Source organism: Chiloscyllium plagiosum, chromosome 13 (genome assembly GCF_004010195.1).
Source record: "Chiloscyllium plagiosum isolate BGI_BamShark_2017 chromosome 13, ASM401019v2, whole genome shotgun sequence".
NCBI classification, from domain to species: domain Eukaryota; kingdom Metazoa; phylum Chordata; class Chondrichthyes; order Orectolobiformes; family Hemiscylliidae; genus Chiloscyllium; species Chiloscyllium plagiosum.
In genome coordinates this window covers 4,573,569-4,596,759 of record NC_057722.1, presented here as the reverse complement: position 1 = coordinate 4,596,759, position 23,191 = coordinate 4,573,569, and the positions used below count along the sequence as shown (strand labels likewise).

General features: G+C 45.4%; 1 protein-coding gene across 4 annotated transcripts in view; it reads left to right on the top strand.

Moving 5' to 3' along the window:
- Positions 1-4,609: 4,609 nt before the first annotated feature.
- LOC122555685 (lactosylceramide 4-alpha-galactosyltransferase-like) overlaps positions 4,610-23,191 on the top strand; it is an 80,669-nt gene continuing 62,087 nt past the window's right edge. For 3 of the 4 annotated variants that reach the window (XM_043701699.1, XM_043701700.1, XM_043701701.1), the window contains exon 1: positions 4,611-5,000. In XM_043701699.1, coding sequence (XP_043557634.1) covers positions 4,979-5,000 — 22 coding nt within the window. In that variant the 5' untranslated portion in view covers positions 4,611-4,978. Of the gene's footprint in view, positions 5,001-23,191 lie in introns of all 4 variants that reach the window. The other variant, XM_043701702.1, reaches the window with a different exon arrangement.

Here is a 23,191-nt window from a genome sequence, read left to right as displayed (position 1 = left end):
ATGTTACTGACTGGGCCCAGCATTTATTGCCCGTCCCTAAATGCCCCTTTAGGTGGTGGTGGTGAGCTGCCTTCTTGAACCACTGCAGTCCACATGTATTCCCACAATGCCTTTTGGGAGGAGGTTCCAGGTTTACTTCAGTGCGACTGAAGGAACAGTGATATATTTCCAAGTAGGAATGGCACGGGACTTGGAGGGGAACTTGCAGGAGCTATTGTTCCAATGTATCTGCTGCACTTGACCTTCTAGGTGGAAGAGGTCAGAAGTATGGAGGGTGCTATCTGAGGAGTTTGAGTTGTTGCAGTGCATCTAAGGAGCCTTTCACGGCCTCTGTGACAATGAGGTAGGTTTCTGAAACAGAAAGATCACAAAGAAACCCCACTCGCCTTCCCCCTAGAATTACTCAGCAGCTTTAATGAGCATGGGTGTTGGATCTGAGAGAATGCTGTTCTCTGCTTATCGTTTTGTGTGGAAGGTGACAGCTCAGACAGTCACTTTTATACACACACATCTTTCATTGTACAGTTGAAATGACAAAGAAGAAAATGTGGAGGGGACAATAAGTAGGTTCATGGATGTCTTGAGATAGATTTAGTGTGGGGAAGTTAGAAAGCCACAAAGGATCAGTTCCATTTTTAGTTCTCCTTCAAGGCACATTGGGGACTCAAGGGTTAAACATTTCACTGTCAACAAGACTCACTGCAGTACCAATTGGAAGCCTATCCTCTTACAATATAGACAGAACATCTCAGTCGGGGGTAGGCTGACTGTATCCCAGAAGAGGAGCCGAGTGGAGCTATATGTGTGGATTCCTCTCAGCCTCAGACAGAGGGATTTGTCCTTCCCAGACAGGACTGACAGCCTTAGCCACAACCCTGTTAAACTGCCTCCTGCTCCCATTGTCTTACTTCCCCTCCATATTAGCATAGGTAGATGAATCCCCCTTTTAGAGCAGGCAAAACCCTTCTGTCTTAATCTCTTCCCATCAACGTATGATCGTGAAGAATACGATAATCAGTTCCTGTAATCCATTCACACGTTATCACAGGACATCGACATTCATCAGGCTTTGTAAATTTATAATTGCCTACTAATGATAATTGACCATGTGACTGTTAAACCTTTTGTTTAATCCCTATAAAAAATACTGCCTTTGTGAGGAGGGCAGAGATTCCCGGAGAAGTGTCAGCAAAAGTAGACACATGACTACTTTTAGGGACATTGGGAATCTCTCGCTGGCTGTCCGATAATAAAGTATCTGCTGGTGCACTGGAACTTGTGTCGTCTGGATTTGTGGGACAAAGCAGACATCAACGGGTGGTTGACAACGAGGAAGGAGTTCTTAGATAACAGGAGATTAGCAATGATTGGAACTTAACTCTGAAAAATGTGAGGTGATGCACTAAGAGTCTTGGAGTCATAGAGTCATGCAGTACGGAAAGAGATTCTTCGGTTCAACTAGTCCATGCCGACTATGTTCCCAAACCAAACTTGTCCCACTTGCCTGCATTTGGCCCATAGTCCTCCAAAAATTTCCTATTCAAGTACTTATCCAAATGTCTTTACAATGCTGTTATGGTATCTGCATCCATCACTTCCTCTAGCAGTTCATTCCACATACGAACCACTCTGTACAAAACAAACACTCACGTCCTTTTTAAATCTTTCTCCTGTCATCTTAAAAATAAACCTCCTAATTTTGAACTTGCTCACCTTCGGGAAAAGACTCTTGCTATTCACCTTATCCATGCCCTTCATGATTTTATAAACATCTATAAGATCACCTCTCAACTTCCTCTGCTCCAATGAAAAAAGTCTCAGCTTGTCTTGACAACTCAAACCCTCCATTCCTGGCAACATGCTGGTAAATCTTTTCTTAACCCTATAGCAGGGCAACCAGAACTGAACACAGAAATCCAAAGGTGGCCTCATCAGTGTTGTGTATAGCCACAACATGATGTCCCAACTCCTATATTCAAAACTGCTACACTCCTAAACTCCTATATTTTGGAAGTAGTAACAAGACAAGGGAGGATTCAGGGCGGCACGGTGGCTCAGTGGTTAGCACTGCTGCCTCGCAGCGTCGGGGACCCAGGTTCAATTCCAGCCTCGGGCAACTGTGTGGAGTTTGCACATTTTCCCTGTGTCTGCGTGGGTTTCCTCCAGGTGCTCCGGTTTCCTCCCACAGTCCAAAGATGAGCAGATCAGGTGAACTGGCCAGGATAAATTGTCCATTACGATAGGTGCATTAGTAGGGAGTAGGGGAATGGGTCTGGCTGGGTTACTCTTTGGAGGGTTGGTGTGGACTTGTTGGACCAAAGGGCCTGTTTCTGCACTGTTGGGAATCTAATCTAATCTAAATGGCAGGAAACACAGACGAACAGAGGGATCCGAGGGTGCTTGTCCACAGATCCCTAAAGGTAGCAGGACAGGTTAATACAGTAGTTAAGAAGGCTTAATGATCACTCACTGAAAATGTGGTGCTGGAAAAGCGCAGCAGGTCAGGCAGCATCCAAGGAGCAGGAGAATCGACGTTTCGGGCATGAGCCCTTCTTCAGGAATGAGGAGGGTGTGCCAAGCAGGCTAAGATAAAAGGTAGGGAGGAGGGACTTGGGGGAGGGGCGTTGGAAATGCGATAGGTGGAAGGAGGTCAAGGTGAGGGNNACTGGAGAAATCTGAGTTCATTCCTTGTGGTTGGAGGGTTCCTAGGCGGAAGATGAGGCGCTCTTCCTCCAGCCGTTGTGTTGCTATGGTCTGGCGATGGAGGAGTTCAAGGACCTGCATGTCCTTGGTGGAGTGGGAGGGGGAGTTGAAGTGTTGACCCACGGGGTGGTTGGGTTGGTTGGTCCGGGTGTCCCAGAGGTGTTCTCTGAAACGTTCCGCAAGTAGGTGGCCTGTCTCCCCAATATAGAGGAGGCCACATCGGGTGCAGCGGATGCAGTAAATGAGGTATGTGGAGGTGCAGGTGAATTTGTGGTGGATATGTGAGGATCCCTTGGGGCCTTGGAGGGATGTAAGGGGGGAGGTGTGGGCGCAAGTTATGGATCACTTACCTTTATTAGTCGAGGCACAGATTATCAGAGCAGGGAGGTGATGTTGATGCTGTGCAGGACTTTGGTTAGGCCACAGCTGGAGTACTGTGTGCAGTTCTGGTCTCTGCACTGTAGGAAGAATGTGATTGCAATGGAGAGGGTGTAGAGGAGATTCACCAGAATGCGGCCTGAGGTGGAGCGGTTTCTCTGTTAAAAGAGGCTGAATAAGCCCAGATTGTTTTCTGTAGAGCAGAGAAGGGACCTGACTGAGGTGTATAAGATTATGAGGGGCATGGGGAAAGTGGATAGAAAATCGCTGTACCTCTAAGTCAAAGGGTCAATAACAAGGGGGAGCATAATTTTGTAAAATGAAAGGCAGGTTTAGAGGGATTTGAGGGAACACTCTTTAATGGAGGGTGGGAGTGTAGACTGGAATATACTGCCTGGGAGGGTAGTTGAGGTGGTAAACTCACAACTTTAAAAAGTACAGGATGAGCATGTGAAATATCATAACATTTAAACTATGGATATAATGTGGGAAAGTGGGACTTGTATAGATTTAGAGTAGCTTTTGTTGTTACAGACTTGATGGGTTGAAGGGTCTCTTCTGAATTAGAAGATTCTTTAATTTCAACAGGCCTGAATCTACAACAATCTAAACCTCCAGAACTGAAGCGTTGTCCATCCAAGTTATAGTGTGACTAGAGGAACTATTTTCACCCAGACAATTATCCCATCGATCTGCTTTTGCTTTTTAATCCATTTCCATACGCCCGAGACTGGAGTTGCTGTTCACTTTACTTTCTTCGGTGGGTCAGTGTCTGAGGTAATGAAATGAGTCTGGGGTACTGTATTCTCGAAATATTGAAGGGTGTGGGGAAACTGTGACTCGCAGCCCAGTGTGGCCTGAACTGGGTGAAACAGTGAAACCACACTGAGATCTGAAGAAAATTGAGTCAATGTATTTCATACCAGGGTTTGCAGCTGCACTATGTGGAAAGCGTCCAACGACTTTGTAGCTTTAACACTTATTCAGGGTAGGAGAAATTGAGGACTGCACATGCTGGAGATCATAGTCGAAAGTTATGGTGCTCAGAAAGCACAGGTCTGGCAGCATCCAGTGCGGGTGCGGGGGCAGGGGGGTGGAAATGAAGAAACTGGTGAAATCGACCTTGATGCTGCGTGGCTGGACGCTCCCCAGGCAGAAGATGAGGCGTTCCTCCTTCAGGCGTCGAGTGGCTTGGATTTGGTGGTGGAGGCGGCCCAGGACTTGCATGTCCTTGGGGGAGTGGGAGGGGGCAATTGAAGTGGTCAGCCACAGGGCGGTGGGTGTTTGTGTGTGTCCCAGAGGTGTTCTTCGAAACGTTCTGCAAGTTGGCATCCTATCTCCCCAATGTAGAAGAGACCACATTGAGAGCAACGGACACAGTAGGTGAGGTGTTCGGATGTGCAGTAGAGTTAATTGCAAACCCAGAGCCTTTAACCAACTCCTCACAGTGATAACCAGAGTTGTCTCATTTGCTATTAATGGAGCTGGTGCAGTGGTGAGCCGGCCGCTGGTGGGTGCATTGAGTTACTGCAGAGAATGTGGCAAGAGAGAGCGAAGGGAGGAAGAGTCAGATGGAAACAGTTCCCTAAAAGAAATCAAAGGCAATATCGGTGCAACACAAGGAGAAAAGATTAAATAGTAATCATTTCACACGCGCAAAAGAAAACGGCTCGGGTGAAGTTTACAGCTGGATCTTGGAGAGAGTTGGCCCCAGTAAAGTCTGCTGCACCATCTCTACTGCAGCTGGCTGGTGTGAAACAGGAAGCCGTGCAAACTAACGGCGTGTTGGAAAGACGCTCCGAGTGTTCACGCCCATCCAGAGAGAGAAAGGCAGATTGATCCCTCCCCTTCAGCCAGAGGATTCCAGCGAAATTGGCCCGCACACTGCTCCAACATTATGGCCTCCTGTGGTCACAAAGGTAAGGGGCTAATTCAGTAACACATCATTCCATTTTGGTCCTACAACAATCTCTTTGTCTCTCTCTCTCTCTCTCTCTCCTCCCCTTGATTTTTTTCAAAGTTGCTGCTTGTGGAGTTGAGTGAATCACGTCTGTCTTTTCGCTTGGGAGGTTTTGTTTTTGCCATCTATTCGAATTTTAGATGTAAGGAAGTTTGGATAATCTCTCTCTCTCGGTAAGCCTGGACATGGAGCGGCTTGGCAAAGCTGCTCTGGTGAATTCAGACAGAGAGGTGGCTCAGCCTCTTCCAGCCAACAGCAGCAGCAGCCCTGACTCTTTCTGGCTCCGAGTCTAACTGTCTGTGTTTGTCAGTAAACTGCTCAAAGCCCGTTAAATATCTAACTCTGCCTTTGCTGGGATCAGTCCCTGGCCACAGGCTGGAGTTGCCACATTTTTCAATTAATTTCCTTTAATGGGGAAATCACTTTGCAGAAATGTATTTTTTTGTTGTTGTGAATTTTAGGAAGCCCCCACCCCCCTCCCCGCCAGTTTTTGTAGCTATTGAAATTGAGCAAGAGGAGGCCATTCAGTCCCTCGAACATGCTCATGGCTCCATCACTACTTTCCCGCTTGTGCTGAGGTTGTTGGTTGTGCATGAGAAATCATATATTTTTCTGATTGAGCATTCCTCTCCCAGAAAGAGTTCTGAAAGGCTGGGGATTTGTGTGGTGGTAATACTGCCTAGCAACAATTTAACTCTGAATAACCTGAAGTGAAGGTTTTGTGTGAATAGTCATTGGTGGACTGCTGAGCATGGCGAAAAGTTTGGTCGTGGGCTGGAGTGTAATTTAATGGTGTTTCAATGGGACACTGTTCTTAATGCTGTCCTTAACATCTGTGTTCAGCGTAGGATGATGCTTCAAGTTGTGAATTGCTATAATGTGCACCCTGACAGTGTGGTTTTGTTAAGGGCAAGTTGATTGTAATTGTAAATGTAGTGCAGAGGTTGTCATTTTTTTTGATGAGGTAACAGAGAAGGTGCCTGAGGGCGATGCGTTAAACGATTTTCCAAAAGGTATTTGATGAAGGACTTTGGATCCAGGGAGGAGAGACAAATGGGTGGGCGTGGGGCTGGGGAGAAGGTAGCCAAGAGTATAGTAGGTGAATGGGGGTGGGGATGGAGGTGATAGGTCAGAGAGGAGGGTGGAGTGGCTAGGTGGGAAGGGAGATTGGCAGGTAGGACAGGTCATGACGACAGTGCTGAGCTGGAAGGTTGGAACTGGGGTAAGGTGGGGGAAGGGGAAATGAGGAAACTGTTGAAGTCCACATTGATGCCCTGGGGTTGAAGTGTTCTGAGGTGGAAGATGAGGCGTTCTTCTTCCAGGCGTCTGGTGGTGAGGGAGCGGCGGTGGAGGAGGCCCAGGACTTGCATGCCCTCAGTAGATGAAGGACTTGTTAGCAAGATTGGAGAGGGGTTCTTATGCAATGGTAATGTACCTATCTTTGAGCCAGGAGATCCAGGTTCAATCTCACTTGCTCCAGATTTGTGTAATAAATGTCTGTTTACAGTATGAGTAAAAATATGTTTGATTTCCATCATTAACTGGGGTCCACTGCATGTGGTTTGTGTTGAAATCCATAAAAAAAATTGGTGAAGGCTTATTGCATGGACAGTGGTAATAAACAGCCCTTGTTCTGTGAGTTGCAGGTGAGGATTTCAAATAAATCTGTTGGACTATAACCTGGTGTCATCTGTCTTCTGACTTTGTCCCCCCCGGTCCAACACCAGCACCTCCATATCATTGTTTAGAGAGAGAGAGAGAGTGGAGCTTCTCAGGATAACAGTGCAAGGACCTTTTTGCTGTTTTGAATCTACATTTGTGACTTGGATTTGGGGGTCGGGAAAGACATGGCGCAACGATAAGCTTTGCAGACTGCATGAAACTTTGAAGTGTGGTAAATGGGGCGAGGACTGAAATAGACTTCAAAAGGACAGGAGGAATTGAGCACAAAAAAAACCCATTCTGTTTAAAAGAGTAACGGAGACCAAGTCTCCAGAATTATAGACTTTAAAAGAGGTGGCGGTACTAGAACAGAGAGAGCTTGCCGGTTTATGTGGACAAATGTGGCAGCACACGTTAACGTAGTCTGAGATCTTTGTGTAAATATCAACATCCGGGTGCTCCAGTTTCCTCCCACAGTCCAAAGATGTGCAGGTGAGGTGAATTGGCCATGCTAAATTGCCCGCAGTGTCCGGGATGTGTAGGTTAGGTGCATGAGCCAGGGGAAACGTAAAGTAAATAGGGTAGGGGAACAGGTCTCAGTAGGATGCTGTTCGGAGGGTTGATGTGGACTTGTTGGGCTGACTGGACTGTTTCCACACTGTGGGGATTCTATATTCTTAAAGGAAATAGATTCTGCTAGCCCTATATAAAACACTATTTTAAATATTATGACTTTTTCAATACGATATGATACCAAAATGCCATCTACTTTGCCATCTACTTTGGAAGGGAGAAGTCTGAGACTAATGTTTTAAATCTACCTGAGCAATTATGTGGGCATGAACGGTGATTAGAGTGTGGAAATGAATAGAACTACTAGGCTAGGGGATGGATCAGTAATGATGACAATTGGAGGATATTTTAGAATATTTAGCCACTATATACCAACGGTGGAGAAATATCATGAGGGGAGAATCCAGCATTGTGGTTAAACTAAAGATGTTTCGGCAAGCTTCAAACTTGAGAAAAAAATATAGATCTGCAAATAGGAATGGCAGTTCAGATAATTGGATGGTAATTTTTTTCTTTGCACGGCCCAGGCTGCAGTGGTAGGATAATTGGACGCTATATAACAAAGATAGAGAATGACTAAAGATTAATCAGGGAAAGAAAGTAGTGCATGAGAAATATTAAAATAGTTAATGAAGGTTTTGAGTTATTTCAACAGGAAAACAATAAGTAAAGTGAGCATTGGTCCTCCAAAGTTGAGAATTGGATGTTCACAATTGATAATAAGAAAATGACCCGAAGATGTAGGAACAGAAATAGGCCATTCAGTCCATTGAGTCTGTTTTGCCATCCAATGAGATCATGGTATTTCGCTCATTCTCAAAGTTAAAAATCACACCACACCAGGTTATAGTCCAACAGGTTTAATTGGAAGCACTAGCTTTCGGAGCGACGCTCCTTCATCAGGTGATAGAGTTAGGGTTAGGGTTCGTCGCTCCGAAAGCTAGTGTGCTTCCAATTAAACCTGTTGGACTATAACCTGGTGTTGTGTGATTTTTAACTTTGTACACCCCAGTCCAACACCGGGATCTCCGAATCATGACTGCTCATTTTCAGTCTTGAGTTCACTTATTGACCCACCATCCACAGCCCTGTGATAAAGAATTCCATAGATTCACCACCTTCTGTGAGAAGACATTCTCAAGGGCAACCCCTCACTCAGGTTGTGTCCTCTGGTCTGAGGGGGAGATCTTTCCACATCTAACCTGTTAAATTTCCTATTGTATGTTTCAATAAAGTTGCTTGTTGTTCTTTAAAAGTCCACTGAATGCAGTGCCAACCTATTCAAACTCTCCTCATAATATGGAAGCTTTGAAACCCTGCCCCCTGTATTCCAAATTGTTTATGTAAATGACAAACAACAGTGGACTCAGTCCTGATCCTCACAACACACCAGTTTTGTGGCAGCCCCAGCTTGTCACAATTTCTATCACTGACTTAGACTGGTGAAGCAGTGGCATGGTGGCTAAGTTTACATACTGCACAAAGATAAATGGGAAAGTTGTGAAGAGACTGTAAGTGGGATGAAGATGGATATACAGCGCAACCTCAATTATCTGAACATCAATTTTCCGAATTTTGGATTATCCGAACAAGATCTCGAAGTCCTGTAAAAACGGTATTAGGCAACTCAGCATTCAGTTATTGGTTAAACGGCATTGTGCTGTACATTGCGGGATTACCGAGAAATGTTCGGATAACCTGCAGTTACCGCTTGTTTACAATCAGATCGATTATCCAAACAAAATATTCCCTGCCTGTCTAGTTCGGATAATCGAGGCTTTACTGTAGATTGGTTGAGTAACCAAATGAGGTTTCGTAAGGGGAACTGCAAAGTTTATCATTTCTTGTCAGGAAACATAACAAGGTATATTGTGACTTAAACAGAAACCGAGTGTGGAATTCTGAACTGCTGGGGGCTTTTGCTGTTCTAGTTTATGAAGTAAGTATGCAGTTACAGCAAGTAATTAAGAAGGCAAATGTAATGCTTTACTTTATTATGAGAGGAATTAAACATAAAAGTTTAATGATTCAGTTACACAGAGTACTAGGAGACAACATCCTGAACATTGACTGAAGTTTTACTCTCTTTATTTAAGGCAGGATCCTGACTTGTACCTTGCAGATGGTGAATAGGTGTAGGGGAGTCAGAAGTTGAGTTACTCACTGCATATTCATAGCCTCTAACCTCCTTTTGTTGCCACTGGATGTGGTAATTCTAGTCAGTGGAATATTGAAAGTGGAGGATTCAGTGATGGCAATGTTTTTGAAGGGACAATGGTTAGATTTTCTGTTATTGGAGATGGTTACTTTCTAGCATTTGATGGGTACAAATGACCTACTTATGCTCCTAGGATCTATGCCCATATGCTTCAGGCTTTGACACTTTGGACAGCTGGTAGCTGGAGAGGTATCCGGACAGAGCAACATTTCACAGCCAATTACAGTGGCATTAACTTCTGCATTTTCAATCAGTGCATTGTTTGCAACAACAGCATGGATGAAGGGAAAGTCTCCATCGTTCCAGAGTACCACAGGGCTGCTGTCACTTAGTGAGAGACGACTAATGATGGTTTAATCTGAGGGTCACTATGCCTCAGGCAAGGGGCGAGGTCAAGATGGTAGGTGCAGGAATGGAACCCATGCTGTTGGCGTCACTTATCATTGCAAACCATCTGTCTAGCTAACCAGCCCCAATGACACAAGTAACATACTGTTAGGTGCTGGATTTACTCGCTAGTGTATTACGCCGTTAGCCTTTGATTCTCTATCAACCCACACCAGAATGCAATGAATAAATACAGACTGAGAGATTACACGTCATAGAGGCCAAGCACCTGAGCTCACATCTGCACAAGAGAAGGGCTGACTGATGAGTAACTTTTGTTTGTCTTGATCAGGGACAAGTTTCAGTTTTAATACTGAAATTGACCAGTATTAACAGATATGTTTCATAAAGAGAGGTGTGGCAGCCCTGTTCTGCCAATGACAAACATCCTACTTATTACTAAAAGGGAATTTCTGGAAATCTGAAAACACGGAGTGCGCTGAAGAAACTTAGCAGGTCTGGGAAGAGAGAAATACAGTTTGCCATGACTTCAAGAGAAGGATAACAGCCAGAGGTCATGGTCAATATTCACGTTATCAAATGTTTGAACAGGGCAGATCTTGGCCTGCAGGACATCTTCCGTGGAAATGGGAACGAATAGCTGGAATTACTTCCTTCAATAAGCAAGTCAAAGATGCAACTGTATGAACATAGATTTCTGAGGTGTTCTTCTGGGTTGAGTGAAATGTTACAATGATGTAACTCCTGAATCCACAGCTGGTGACATGAAAGTTTCCTGCCTGTGTATTTAAGTAACAATTAAATAAAAAAATAAAATGGATCAATGAACCACCCTTTAAAGGGAGCTGTAACTGTCATGATTGAGCTGAAGGCCTTGGCAATAAATAAAGCCTCACCAGTGACTCCACACCAATGGATCAATTAAAAAAAATAATTATCTAATGAACCTTCATTTAAACAATTAACAGACACTTGGAAGTATGGTATTATAGATTTTAATGAAATATGGCTTAAAGACAGGCAGAAAAGTTTCGGGGCTGTGTCCCTACCTCGGGATGCGTAGGTCTGGGTTCAAGACCACCTGCTCCAGAGATGCATGTCTGAAATGCTGATTAAAAATAATTTTAAAAGGAAGGCAAGAAAGTAGCTCAGTAATCTTGGTTACAGGCTCCTCAGTCAGGAGAAAGGAAAATCAATGTTTTCTGACCAACCTGTTTGGAGAGATGTTAGGACGCATCTCCTGACCAGGAGGAACATGAATATGATCTTCCTAGGCTTCGCCTGAGGCCCACTGAAGATGTTACCTAGTAGGGTAACGAAACGTCTGGAAATGAACCTTCCAGCTCAGCGAGCAAACCTACATCCAAAACCTCAACCTGAGCTACAAATTGTCTCAAAACTCGCTAAGGTGGTCTTCTTAGCTCAAAGGACACTACCATTGCATCACAAAATGCCCCTAAGAGATTGGAAAATGAAGTAGGAAGTGGGAATTGGTTAAACAGTCACAGCTTTGAGGTGGGATGATCTGTAGCAAGGGATGTCAAATTGTCTGTGGAGGAACTGAGGACATAAGGGGCAAACACATTGCTGGGTGGGTGTTATAGAGCCTCTCTCCAATCCGAGCAAGATAGATTTGCCGATGGCCAAATTGCTGAGAAGAATGGGGCCAACTGCATACTCCAACTGCCCTAATGTTAACTGTGATAAAATCGGTATACACCCAAGGTATTCAGCCAATGCTGTGTGTAACCAGCCCAACAATAGAATTGTAGCAATTCTGGATTTAGTTTTCAGGAATCTGCAAGCGAATTTTAAAAAAATGGGGAGTTGCAGAGGAGATTTGCAAGAATGTTGTTTGGAATGGAGAGTCGGAGTGATGAGGAAAGGCTGCCTCTGGAACAGAGGGAAGAATGGGCAGACATTTAATTGAGTTATGTAAGACCATGATGAAGATGAGTAGAGTGGATGGAAAGGACTTGTTTCCCTTTTTGACTTTGGTGGAGAGCGGGGAGAAGCAAGGACATAGATTCAGAGTAGTTGTAGAAGGATTAGAAAGGAATTGGGGGAGTTCCTTTTCAGACAGAGGTTGGTGGTGGTCTTGAACTCGCTGCTTAAAGTATGGTTGACCTATCATCGTATTTAGAAAGTGTAAGTTCCAGGACTGCTGTCTGAGAGCTGAAGAGAGAGAATTAGATGCTTAGCTGTTTCTTGGCCAGAACAGACAGATGTGTTGACTAGCCTCAGTTCTCGCCTGACATTTCTGTCCTTCCATGGATAACAGAAGGAAACAAAGTGGACTCACGAGGGTTTACATTATGTCAATTATGTCTGTCTTTCTGGACTGGAGAAGCTGGGGCAAGGTAAGCTAACACAGTGGCTCAGTGGTTAGCACTGCTGTCTCATACTGCCAGGGACTCTGGTTCAATTCCACCCCCCCATAACTGTTTGCGTGGAGTTTGCACGTTCTCCCTGTGTCTGTCTAGGTTTCCTTCCACAGTTCAAATACGTAGCCATTACAAAAGAGAGAATGCTAGAAAAACTAAGTCGTCTCAAAATTGATAAATCTCCTGGTCCCGATGGGCTACATCCTTGAGTTCTGAGGGAGGTGGCTGAGGAAATAGCGGAGGCATTGGTTGTGATCTTTCAAAAGTCATTGGATTCAGGGAAAGTCCCAGATGATTGGAAAATCGCTGTTATAACCCTCTTGTTCAAGAAAGGATCAATACAAAAGATGGAAAGTTATAAGCCGATTAGGCTAACCTCGGTTGTTGGTAAAATTCTAGAATCCATCGTCAAGGATGAAATTTCTAAATTCTTGGAAGTGCAGGGTCTGATTAGAACAATTCAGCATAGATTTAGTAGGGGGAGGTCATGCCTGACAAACTGGTTGGAATTCTTTGAAGCGGTAACAAGTAGGTTAGACGAGGGAAACCCACTGGATGTTATCTATCTAGACTTCCAAAAGGCCTTTGATAAGGTGCCTCATGGGAGGCTGCTGAGTAAAGTGAGGGCCCATGGTGTTCGAGATGAGCGACTGGCATGGATTGAGGATTGGCTGTCTGACAGAGGGCAGAGAGTTGGGATAAAAGGTTCTTTATCTGAATGGCAGCCGGTGACAAGTGGTGTCCCACAAGGTTCAGTGTTGGGACAACAACTGCTCACTTTATATATTAATGATCTGGATGAAGGGACTGAGAGCATTCTGGCAACGTTTGCCAATGATACGAAGTTAGGTGGACAGGCAGGTAGTCCTGAGGAGGTGGGGAGGCTGCAGAAAGATTTAGACAGTTTAGGAGAGTGATCCAGGAAATGGCTGATGAAATTCAACGTGAGCAAATGCGAGATCTTGCACTTTGGAAAAAAGAATACAGGTATGGACTATTTTCTAAACCGTGAGAAAATTCATAAAGCCAAAGTACAAAGGGATCAGGGAGTGCTAGTCCAGGATTCTCTAAATCTTAACTTGTAGGTTGAGTCCACGATTAAGAAAGCGAATATAATGTCATTTATCTCAACAGGGTTGGAATATAAAAGCAGCGATGTGCTTCTGAGACTTATTATAAAGCTCTCGTTAGGCCCCATCTAGAATACTCTATCCAGTTTTGAGCCCCACACCTCAGGAAGGACATACTGGCACTGGAATGTGTCCAGCGGAGATTCACACGATGATCCCTGGAAGGGTAGGCATAACATATGATGAACGGCTGAGGATGTTGGAATTGAGTTCATTTGAGTTTAGAAGGTTGAGGGGAGATCTAATAGAAACTTACAAGATAATGCACGGCTTCGAAAGGGTGGAGTCTGGAAATTAGTTTCTGTTAGGTGGGGAGACTAGGACCCCTGAGGTACCCCTGAATTAGAGGGGGTCGGTCTAAAATGGAAATGAGGACACGTGGAATTCATTGCCATGGAGCGCAGTGGCGGCCAGGACATTGAATGTCTTCAAGACAGATTGATAAATTCTTGATCTCGCAAGGAATTAAGGGCTACAGGGAGAGTGCGAGTAAGTTGAAATGCCCATCAGCCATGATTAAATGGTGGAGTGGACTCGATAGGCCGAATGGCCTAACTTTCACTCCTATGTCTTATGGTCTTATGTGCAGGTTAGGTGTTTTGGCCCTGCTAAATTGCCGATAGTGTCCAGGGATGTACAAGCTAGATGGGTTAACCACAGGAAATACAGGATAGTGGGTGGGTCTGGCTGGCCTGCTGTTTGGAGGGTTGGTGTGGACCGATGGGCCCAATGACCTGCTTCCATACTGTGGGGATTCTATGAAAATCCTAAAGGACCTAGATCATGTAAACAAAGATAGTCTGTTTCGTGTTGATGAGAAACAGCAATATGAGGGAAAATGCTGTTCTATAAAACAACAGATTCAGATTTAGAATGTGTTGACTGATCAGTGACTGTGACCTTCAGGACTTGGCCACCTTAATCAGTCATGGTGCTCTGAGCCACTCTACTATCGACATTGAGGTCACCCCCCCAGAGGTCATTCTGTGCTCTTTTTACCTAATTGCTTTCTCCAAGTGCTGCTCAACACAGGAGGTAGGGCACTCGGGGTAATCAGCAGGAGGTTTCCTTGCCCATGTTTGACCTGATTCCATGTAACTTTATGGGTTCGGAGTCAATGTTGAGATCTCCTAGGGCAACCCCTTCCCGATTGTATACCATTATGCCACCATCTTTGCTAGGTCTGTTCTGCCAGAGGGACAGGACGTAGTGATGATAAGGCCTGGGTTGCTCTTTTTGTGCATGATCATTTCCTGGCACTTGTGTGGTATGAATACACTAGCAGCTCAGGTTGAATGTTGTCTCATTCCTGCTGCAAGTAGGACACGCTTGTTCTTTATCCCAGGAGCTCTGAAGAGACACAAACACTGTGCAAATGTAGGTGAACACCCCTTCAAAACCACACTAGCCCATACACTTTCAGCATTCCCTGTCCCAATTCACTGGGGTCGGAATCTGGAAATCCAATCCTGCGATTCCTGGAGTTTTCACAACAGCTAAAGTTTTTTTTTGAAGGACACAAAATTCAATTTACACACAATTTACCTGATTTTCAGACCCAGCTTGATAGCAAGAATGGTTTCTGCACTGAAGAAGAATTACTATTTATAAAAATTAATTACTGTAGCTGCATACAAACAATTATGGCTGTCAGCATAGATCACTAATTAAACTCTATAGCCCCCTTGTACACACAGATACAGACAGAAAAGTGGTGTGATGGATGTAGAGGAAATGGGAACACTGTTCAGTGGTTTCATAGAATCCCTACAGTGTGGAAACAGGTCCTTCGGCCCATTGAGTCCATATGGATCATCTGAAGAGCATCCCATCCAGACGTGCCCTCCTCACCCTGTCCCTGTAACCCTGCATTTCCTATAGTTAATCCACCTAACCTATACATCTTTGGACTCTGGGAGGAAATTGGAGCACTCAAAGGAAACCCATGCAGACTCAGGGTGAAAATGCAAACTCCACACAGATAGTCACCCAAGGATGGAATCGAACCTGAATCCCTGGTGTTGTGAGGCAGCAGTGCTAACCACTGTGGTGCTCCGATCTCTGGTCACAGAATCTGCTGAGGTGGTTCTTGTTCTGACTAAAATGATGTTTTTCTGTCTTCTCTCTCTTGATGCTGCCAGTGGTTTTCAGAAAGTGATTGGTTCATACATAAATTCATAGAGATGTACAGCATGGAAACAGACCCTTCGGTCCAACCTGTCCATACCGACCAGATATCCCAACCTAATCTAGTCCCACCTGCCAGCACCTGGCCCATATCCCTCCAAACCCTTCCTATTCATATACCCATCCAGATGCCTCTTAAATGTTGCAATTGTACCAGCCTCCACCACTTCCTCTGGCAGCTCATTCCATACACGTACCACCCTCTGCGTGAAAAGGTTGCCCCTTAGGTCTCTTTTATATCTTTCCCCTCTCCCTTAAACCTATGCCCTCTCGTTCAGGACTCCCCCACCCCAGGGAAGAGACTTTGTCTATTTATCCTATCCATGCCCCTCATGATTTTATAAACTTCTATAAGGTCACCCCTCAGCCTCTGATTCTCCAGGGAAAACAGCCCCAGCCTATTCAACCTCTCCCTTTAGCTCAAATCTTCCAACCCTGGCAACATCCTTGTAAATCTTTTCTGAACCCTTTGTAGTTTCACAACACCTTTCTGATAGGAAGGAGACCAGATTTGCACGCAATATTCCAACAGTGGCCTAACCAATATCCTGTACAGCCACAACATGACCTCCCAACTCCTGTACTTAATACTCTGACCAATAAGGGAAAGCACACCAAACACCTTCTTCACTATCCTATCTACCTGCGACTCCACTTTCAAAGAGCTATGATCCTGCACTCCAAAGTCTCTTTGTTTAGCAACACTCCGAGGACCTTACCATTAAGTCCTGCAAAGATTTGCTTTCCCAAAATGCAGCACCTCGCTGAATTAAACTCCATTTGCCACTCCTCAGCCCATTGGCCCATCTGATCAAGATCCCTTGTAATCTGAGGTAACCTTCTTCACTGTCCACTACACCTCCAATTTTGATGTCATCTGCAAACTTACTAACTATACCTCCTATGTTCATATCCAAATCACTTACACTAATGATGAAAAGTAGCGGACACAGCACCGATCCTTGTGGCACTCCACTGGTCATAGGCCTCCAGTCTTAAAAAACAATCTTCCACCACCACTTCTGCCTTCTACCTTTGAGCCAGTTCTGTATCCAAATGGCTAGTTCTCTCTGTATACCATGAGATCTAACCTTGCTAATCAGTCTCCCATAGGGAACCTTGTTGAATGCCTTAGTGAGGTCCATTTAGATCACATCCACCACTCTGCTCTCAACAATTGTCTTTGTTACTTCTTGAAAAAAACACAGTCAAGTTTGTGAGACATGATTTCCCAAGCACAAAACCATGTTGACGACCCCTAATCAAGTCCTTACCTTTCCAAATACATGGACATGCTGTTCCTCAGGATTCCCTCCAACAACTTGTCCACCACTGAGGTCAGGCTCACCGGTCTATAGTTCGCCGGCTTGTCCTTACCACCTTTCTTAAAGAGTGGCACCATGTTAGCCAACCTCCATTCTCATGGCACCTCACCTATAAGTATCAATGATACAAATATGTCAGCAAGTTAGAATCTTTAAAGGTTTCTGAATTTTCAGTGTAAAGCCACAGTTTACTGCAATTGCTGAAACTGAAATAACTTATTTTTATTTTATCAGACTTAAAAATAGCTTTTAGTGCAGAAAATAGATAGAGCGGCTGAGTTGACAGAGACCTGTTGGCTTCTCATTATCTTGTACACAGCCCCCAAATCATTCAGCTTTCTCAGAACCATCTGAGGAACCAACATACAGAGGAACCTCGATTATCCGAAGGACACGGGCAGGAAGTATTTCGTTTGGTTAATCAAATGCCAGATAATCGATGCCGGATAACATCAATACCCACGCATCGGAACCTTGCGATTTTGTTCGGATAATCCGAAATTAAGTTAATCGAATGCCGGATAATCGAGGTTCCTGTGTAGTTGTTGGCACGCAAAAGAACTTTCTCCTCTGTAAGTGGTCAGTCCACAGACCAGTATGCAACTTGTTGTCAGCTGAATCTCCATTTGTATACCCCTTGGTTCCAGCTCGTTTGCAAACTACACTTTGACTACTGCTTGAAAAGTAGCTGTGTAAGCGATGCTTAAATGATCATCAAATTCCTTGCTTTCCAATAATACAGCTCTCTAAGATTCTTCTTTTCCCATTTAAGTTGAAAATTAAAAATACTGAGAAATAGAAAGAAGACATGGAGTCTTTCCAGCCCTCATCAAGTCAGGAACTGCTTGGGCAAACCAGCTTGCTGAAAGGTGGTCCAGCCACCAGCTTCCACTCCCTTTACCACTGAGGCCCAGTAGCAGCAGTGTGTACCATCTACAGGATTCACTGCAGCATCAAGACCACTTCCCACATCCCATACCAAGTAGAAGCTTTTGGGTACCAGAAATATGGAATATTACCACTTGCAACATACCCTCCAGGCCTAACCTCCCTGTCCTTGAACTGTGTTGTCCTTCCTTCACTGTCACTGGATCACCATGCTGGAGCTGCCTTCCTAACAGCACTGTGGGGCTGATGTTTGATCCTATGTATGTTGATTCCAGCCTCTGGCGACTGTCTATGTGGACTTTGCATGTTCTCCCCGTGTCTGCGTAGGTTTTCTCTGGGTGCTGCAGTTTCCTCCCTCAGTCCAAAGATGAGGCTAGGTGGATCGGCCATGCTAAATTGCCCCGTAGTGTTCAGGGATGTGCAGGCTAGGTGGATTAGCCATGGGAAATACGGGGATATGGTAGAGCTGTGGGTCTGGCTGGGATGGTCTTCAGTTTGTTGGCGCTGACTCTTCCTGCATTGTAGGGATTCTGGATAAGTGCAATTCCAACAACCTGGAATTATATCTTTGGCCCAGTGACAGTGAAGGAATATCAGTCTGGAACTCCTGTTTTGATAGTGCTTGGGGTATCCCTCCACCATATGGTTTGCAGTGGTTTAAGGAGACAGCCCACCTTCTCAAGGACAATTGGGAATTGTTAACGAATGCTAACCCAGCCAACTATCCCAAAGACTGAATAAGACATGGCATTTGGTAAAGTTCTTCACGAGGTTCTTCACGAGGATGACAAAGGGCAAAGGAATTTCCTTGTGGAATGACTGAACTAATTATTCATTTCTCATGGGCTTGGTTTAAATGTATGGAAGTAATGCAAGAATCGTATTGCAAAATGAATCAAGATGGCTGATTCACAAAATAAGTTAACAAATCTCCCCAGATTTCTGATGTTGTTCAGTTTAATTTCTTCTGCAGAAGTCACCTGGCAGGACTAATGTAAAGAAACGTACGCGATTTCTTAATCTACTGCAATTTTCTTCCTTTTTTTTCCCCCTGTGAAGATAGTATCTAATTCCGTTTTGAAAATGCAGTTGAATCTGCTTTGACCTCACTATCTCAAGCAGTAAATTTCATATCGTCTTGCTCCACGTATGGCCGTTGATAGTCACCTTGGTACAAATATGAAGTTTGTGAAATTGTTACGTTTCGGGGCTGTGGCTTTAAGTTAGGGCAAAGTGAAGGGTCATGTGACCAGTGCTGAAGTCTGCTGGATAACAGGTCTGGATGACACGGCTGCAAGAGATTAACGGGAGACGTGGCTTGCTTTGAAAGAAGGGGACAAGATGTCCACACTTTGAGAAGATGTTGACATTGTCCCCATTTACTATATTTTGGTATATTGTCTCCAAAGTCACTGCATGGTGTTGAGATGCTCAAGCTGCCCATTTACTCCAAGACAGAACAGAGTGGGAATCTTCTACCTGGATACCAGGCCTGTGAGGTTTATGTTGCCAGAGAGATGGGCTTTGGGAGGAGGAAGAATCTGTGGGGAGAACCAAGTGAGATCCATAAAACAGCACTGCATTTGCTTGCATTAGTTTGCCAGGATCTAAATGAAAAGGAGCAGCTTAATTCTGAAAGTCGTTAATGGTTCATTGGAAAGGGATGCAGGTGGAAACTTATGCTCAGATTAAAAAGGCCAAATTCCTGGGGAGGATGCGCGAGTGCCAGGCCGTGTACTCGGCAGCGTCTTCCGCCAGGATCAACTGGGCCAAATGTTCCGGATTATTGGTCGGTCCGTGGCGGGTGGACTCTCTGCCGGAGGAGTTACGGGGGTTCAGCTGGAGTACCACCCATCTCCTCTACCTGGGGGTCTACCTTAGCCCGGCTGAGGAATCCTGGCCGGCCAACTGGCAGGAGCTGGAGGCCAAAGTCTCGGCTCGCCTAGGCCGCTGGACAGGATTGCTCCGAGTGCCTTTTAACTGTTGCCTCCACCAGCCTCCACCACATCCCCCTCGTGTCACAGCATGAAATATTTGAAATTTTTAATGACTCTGCATTCCATTCAGAAACAAGAACCCATTGGAAAAGTAATTAATCCATGGTTAACTAAAGTGATTTAGGATAATAGTGGATTAAAGGGTGGATTAAAGGATTGGCAAGATTAAGTCTGAGAATTGGGTGCATTTTAGAAAAGCAATGAAAGAAGAACTCAAAAAGACAGAATTGAATATGAGAGGGAGAAATGTAAAGACAAACTCTTAAGAGTTATCAGAAATATGCCAACGGCCCCCTCCAGGCAGAGGCGGGAGAGATTTCAAAAAGAAAATAAGAAAAAGCAGGACAAAGTGAATGCAGAAACATTGGGAATATTTCAGAAACAGTGGGGAACGAAGGGTTTAATGAGAGTACAGAGCTGATAGTTAATATCATAAAAAGGCAATAAAGTCAAATGGGGGACTCAGAATTCCCATAGGGATTGACCTGGATGTGCTAAGTTGTATTCCCGAGGGATCTGATGAGGTCTCCGTAACTTGGATGAGTTAGGATTTATACGCTAAATGGTAGGGTCCCGGAGAGTGTTGCCGAACAAAGAGACCTTGGAGTGCAAGTTATTCTTGAAAATGGAGTCTGAGGCAGACAGGGTAGTGAAGAAGGCGTTTGGCATGCTTACCTTTATTGGTCAGTGCATTGAGTATAGAATTAAGGAGGTCATGTTGTGGCTGTATGGGACGTTGGTTATGTCACTTTTGGAATACTATGTTCAATCCTGGTCTCCCTGCTATATGAAAGATATTGTTAAATGTGCAAAGGTGCAGAAAAGGGGTTGGAGGATTTGAGCTATAGGGAGAGGCTGAATAGGTTGGGGCTGATTTCCCCAGAGCATCGGAGTCTGTGGGGTGACCTTATAGAGGTTTACAAAATCATGAGGGTCATGGATAGGATAAATAGACAAAGTCTTTTCCCAAGGTGGGGGAGTCCAAAACTAGAGGGTATATGTTTAGGGTGAGAGAGGAAAGATTTAGAAAGATTTTGATGTAGAGGATAGTGTATGTATGGAATGAACTGCCAGGGGAAGTGGTGGAGGCTGGTACAATTGCAACAGTTAAAAGGCATTTGGATGAGTATATGAATAGGAAGGGTTTGGAGGGATATGGCCAAGTGCTAGCAAATGGGATTAGATTGATTTAGGATAGTTGGTTGCCATGGATGAGTTGGACCAAAACGTCTGTTTCTACATCTTTGACTCTATTTGTGAATGGAAGTGTGTATGTGAGTCTTTGAGAGATGCCAGGCTCCATATTTTGTGTAAAATGGAAAGTTAGAAAGGGCAGTGGACAGATGAAACAAACAGACAAAACTCCAGCAAATGGTGTTCAGAGTGCACGGGTACTGTTGGGTCTTGGGAAGATAATCTAAAATATATTATCATCTATAAATGACGAGGAACAAAAGTGAAGCCAAAAATATTCAACATTATTTCAGTGGGTATGGAATGCGAGGAAAAGGGCAGCGATGTTTGAGTTGTACCAAAACCTAGTCAGAGCACACCTGCAGCACTGTATTAAGTGTTAGATGCCCGAGCTGAGGAACTATGCACCACCCTTGAAAATACTCCACCTTCACATGACCAGAATGATACCAGAGGGAAGGTTGAAAGATGCAGGCCTGATGTAGTGAAGGAAGTTTAATAGTTGATCTCATTGAGATGTTTGAAATGATAAAGTGACGTCATAAGACAGGAGAAATGATTTCACCAATTGGCAGATAAAGAACATTATCTTAAGATTAAAGTTTGGCCATTTTGAGATTACACTGAGAATCACGGTTACTGGCGAAGAGCTATGGGAGTCTGGAATTGTCCACAAAAGACTATGGCTGCTGGAGGAAGAGTTTTGTGTAACTTGAGGTTGACGGATCTTATGTTGGGTGAGGCTTATGGAACAAAGATGGGTCAATAAAGATCACATTTTGATCAACCATGATCCAACTGAATGGCAGGGATGGCTTGAGGAACCGACTGACCTAATCCTGTTGATGTGAGCCTCCTGTGGTTGTAGAGTCATGGAGGTTTACAGCATGGAATCAGGCCCTTTGGCCCATCTTGTCGGTGCCACCCATTTTTCACAATTAATTGAGTCCCATTTGCCTGCGTTTGGTCCATATCCCTCCACACCTGTCTCATCCATGGGTCTGTCCAAATGTTTCTTAAATGACAAAATTGTACTCGCCTCCACCATTACCTGTGGCAGCCAGTTCCAGACACTTACCATCCCCTGTGTGAAAAGGTTTCCCCTCTGGACACCTTTGGATCTCTCCCCTCTCACTGGCAGGCCGAGCTCCGGACTGCTCCGAGTGCTATCTTACAGGAGTCGAGTGCTGGTCATAAACCAGCTGGTGGCCGCCATGCTGTGGTACCGGCTGGTCACTTTGGTCCCTCCTCCTGGCTTTGTCGCTGACATCCAGAGAACGATGGTCGACTTCTTCTGGGACAAAAAGATGCACTGGATCGCTGCGCAGGCTCTGAGTCTCCCTATTGAGGAGGGCGGTCAGTCGCTGGTGTGCGTCCGCACCCAGGTCGCGACGTTCCGCCTTCAGACCTTGCAGCGATACCTTTACGTCGAGCCTCCTCCTAGGTGGTGCGCCTTGGCGACGCATTTTTTCCGCCAGGTGCATAACCTCAACTACGACATGCAGCTCCTGTTCGTCATCCGTGACGGTTTGGAGGTCGCCCTCAAGACGCTGCCTGTCTTTTACCAGGACCTGATCACTGTCTGGAACATGGTCGAATCGTGCCACGCCTACCCTCCGGCTGGAGTAGCAGCTGTCATCAGGGAGCCGTTGCTCAGGAATCCACACCTCCGTACTCGCGGGTTCGAGTGGCTGTCGGAGGGGAGGGCCGCGGCGGCGAGGGTGACCAGGGTCGGGGACGTGCTGGGTGCCGGGGGCCTGGGCTGGACGATGCCGCAGGACATAGCGAGCAGGGCAGTGGTAGACGTCCGGTACGTGGCCACCGCCATCCAACGCCTTAAAACGGCGGTGCTCGGACCCGACGTAGTGGACCAGTTGGAGGACGATCAGATGTGCGGTGGGATCCCGTCCGCGCTCACCCCAGCCCGGACGGAATTTCACATTGGCCCCAAGGTCCCATACTTCCCGCGGGAACCTGTGCCCCACAACCTGAGCCGGGATTTTTGTGTTAACCCTCTTAGGGACATAAAACGATGGGCCCTGTATCGACTGCTGCTGCAGACCGTCCACCTCTTCTCCCTCATCCACCGTCCGGACACGCCTTGGCGTGCCCATTTGCCACCGGGCGGTGGGGATCCCCAGTGGAGGGCTCTCTACGCGGGAGTCCTCCCCCTTTCTCTCGGGGATCTGGGGTGGAGGGTGCTGCACGCAGCAGCCCCCTGCAACCGCAGATTGCGATGGTTCA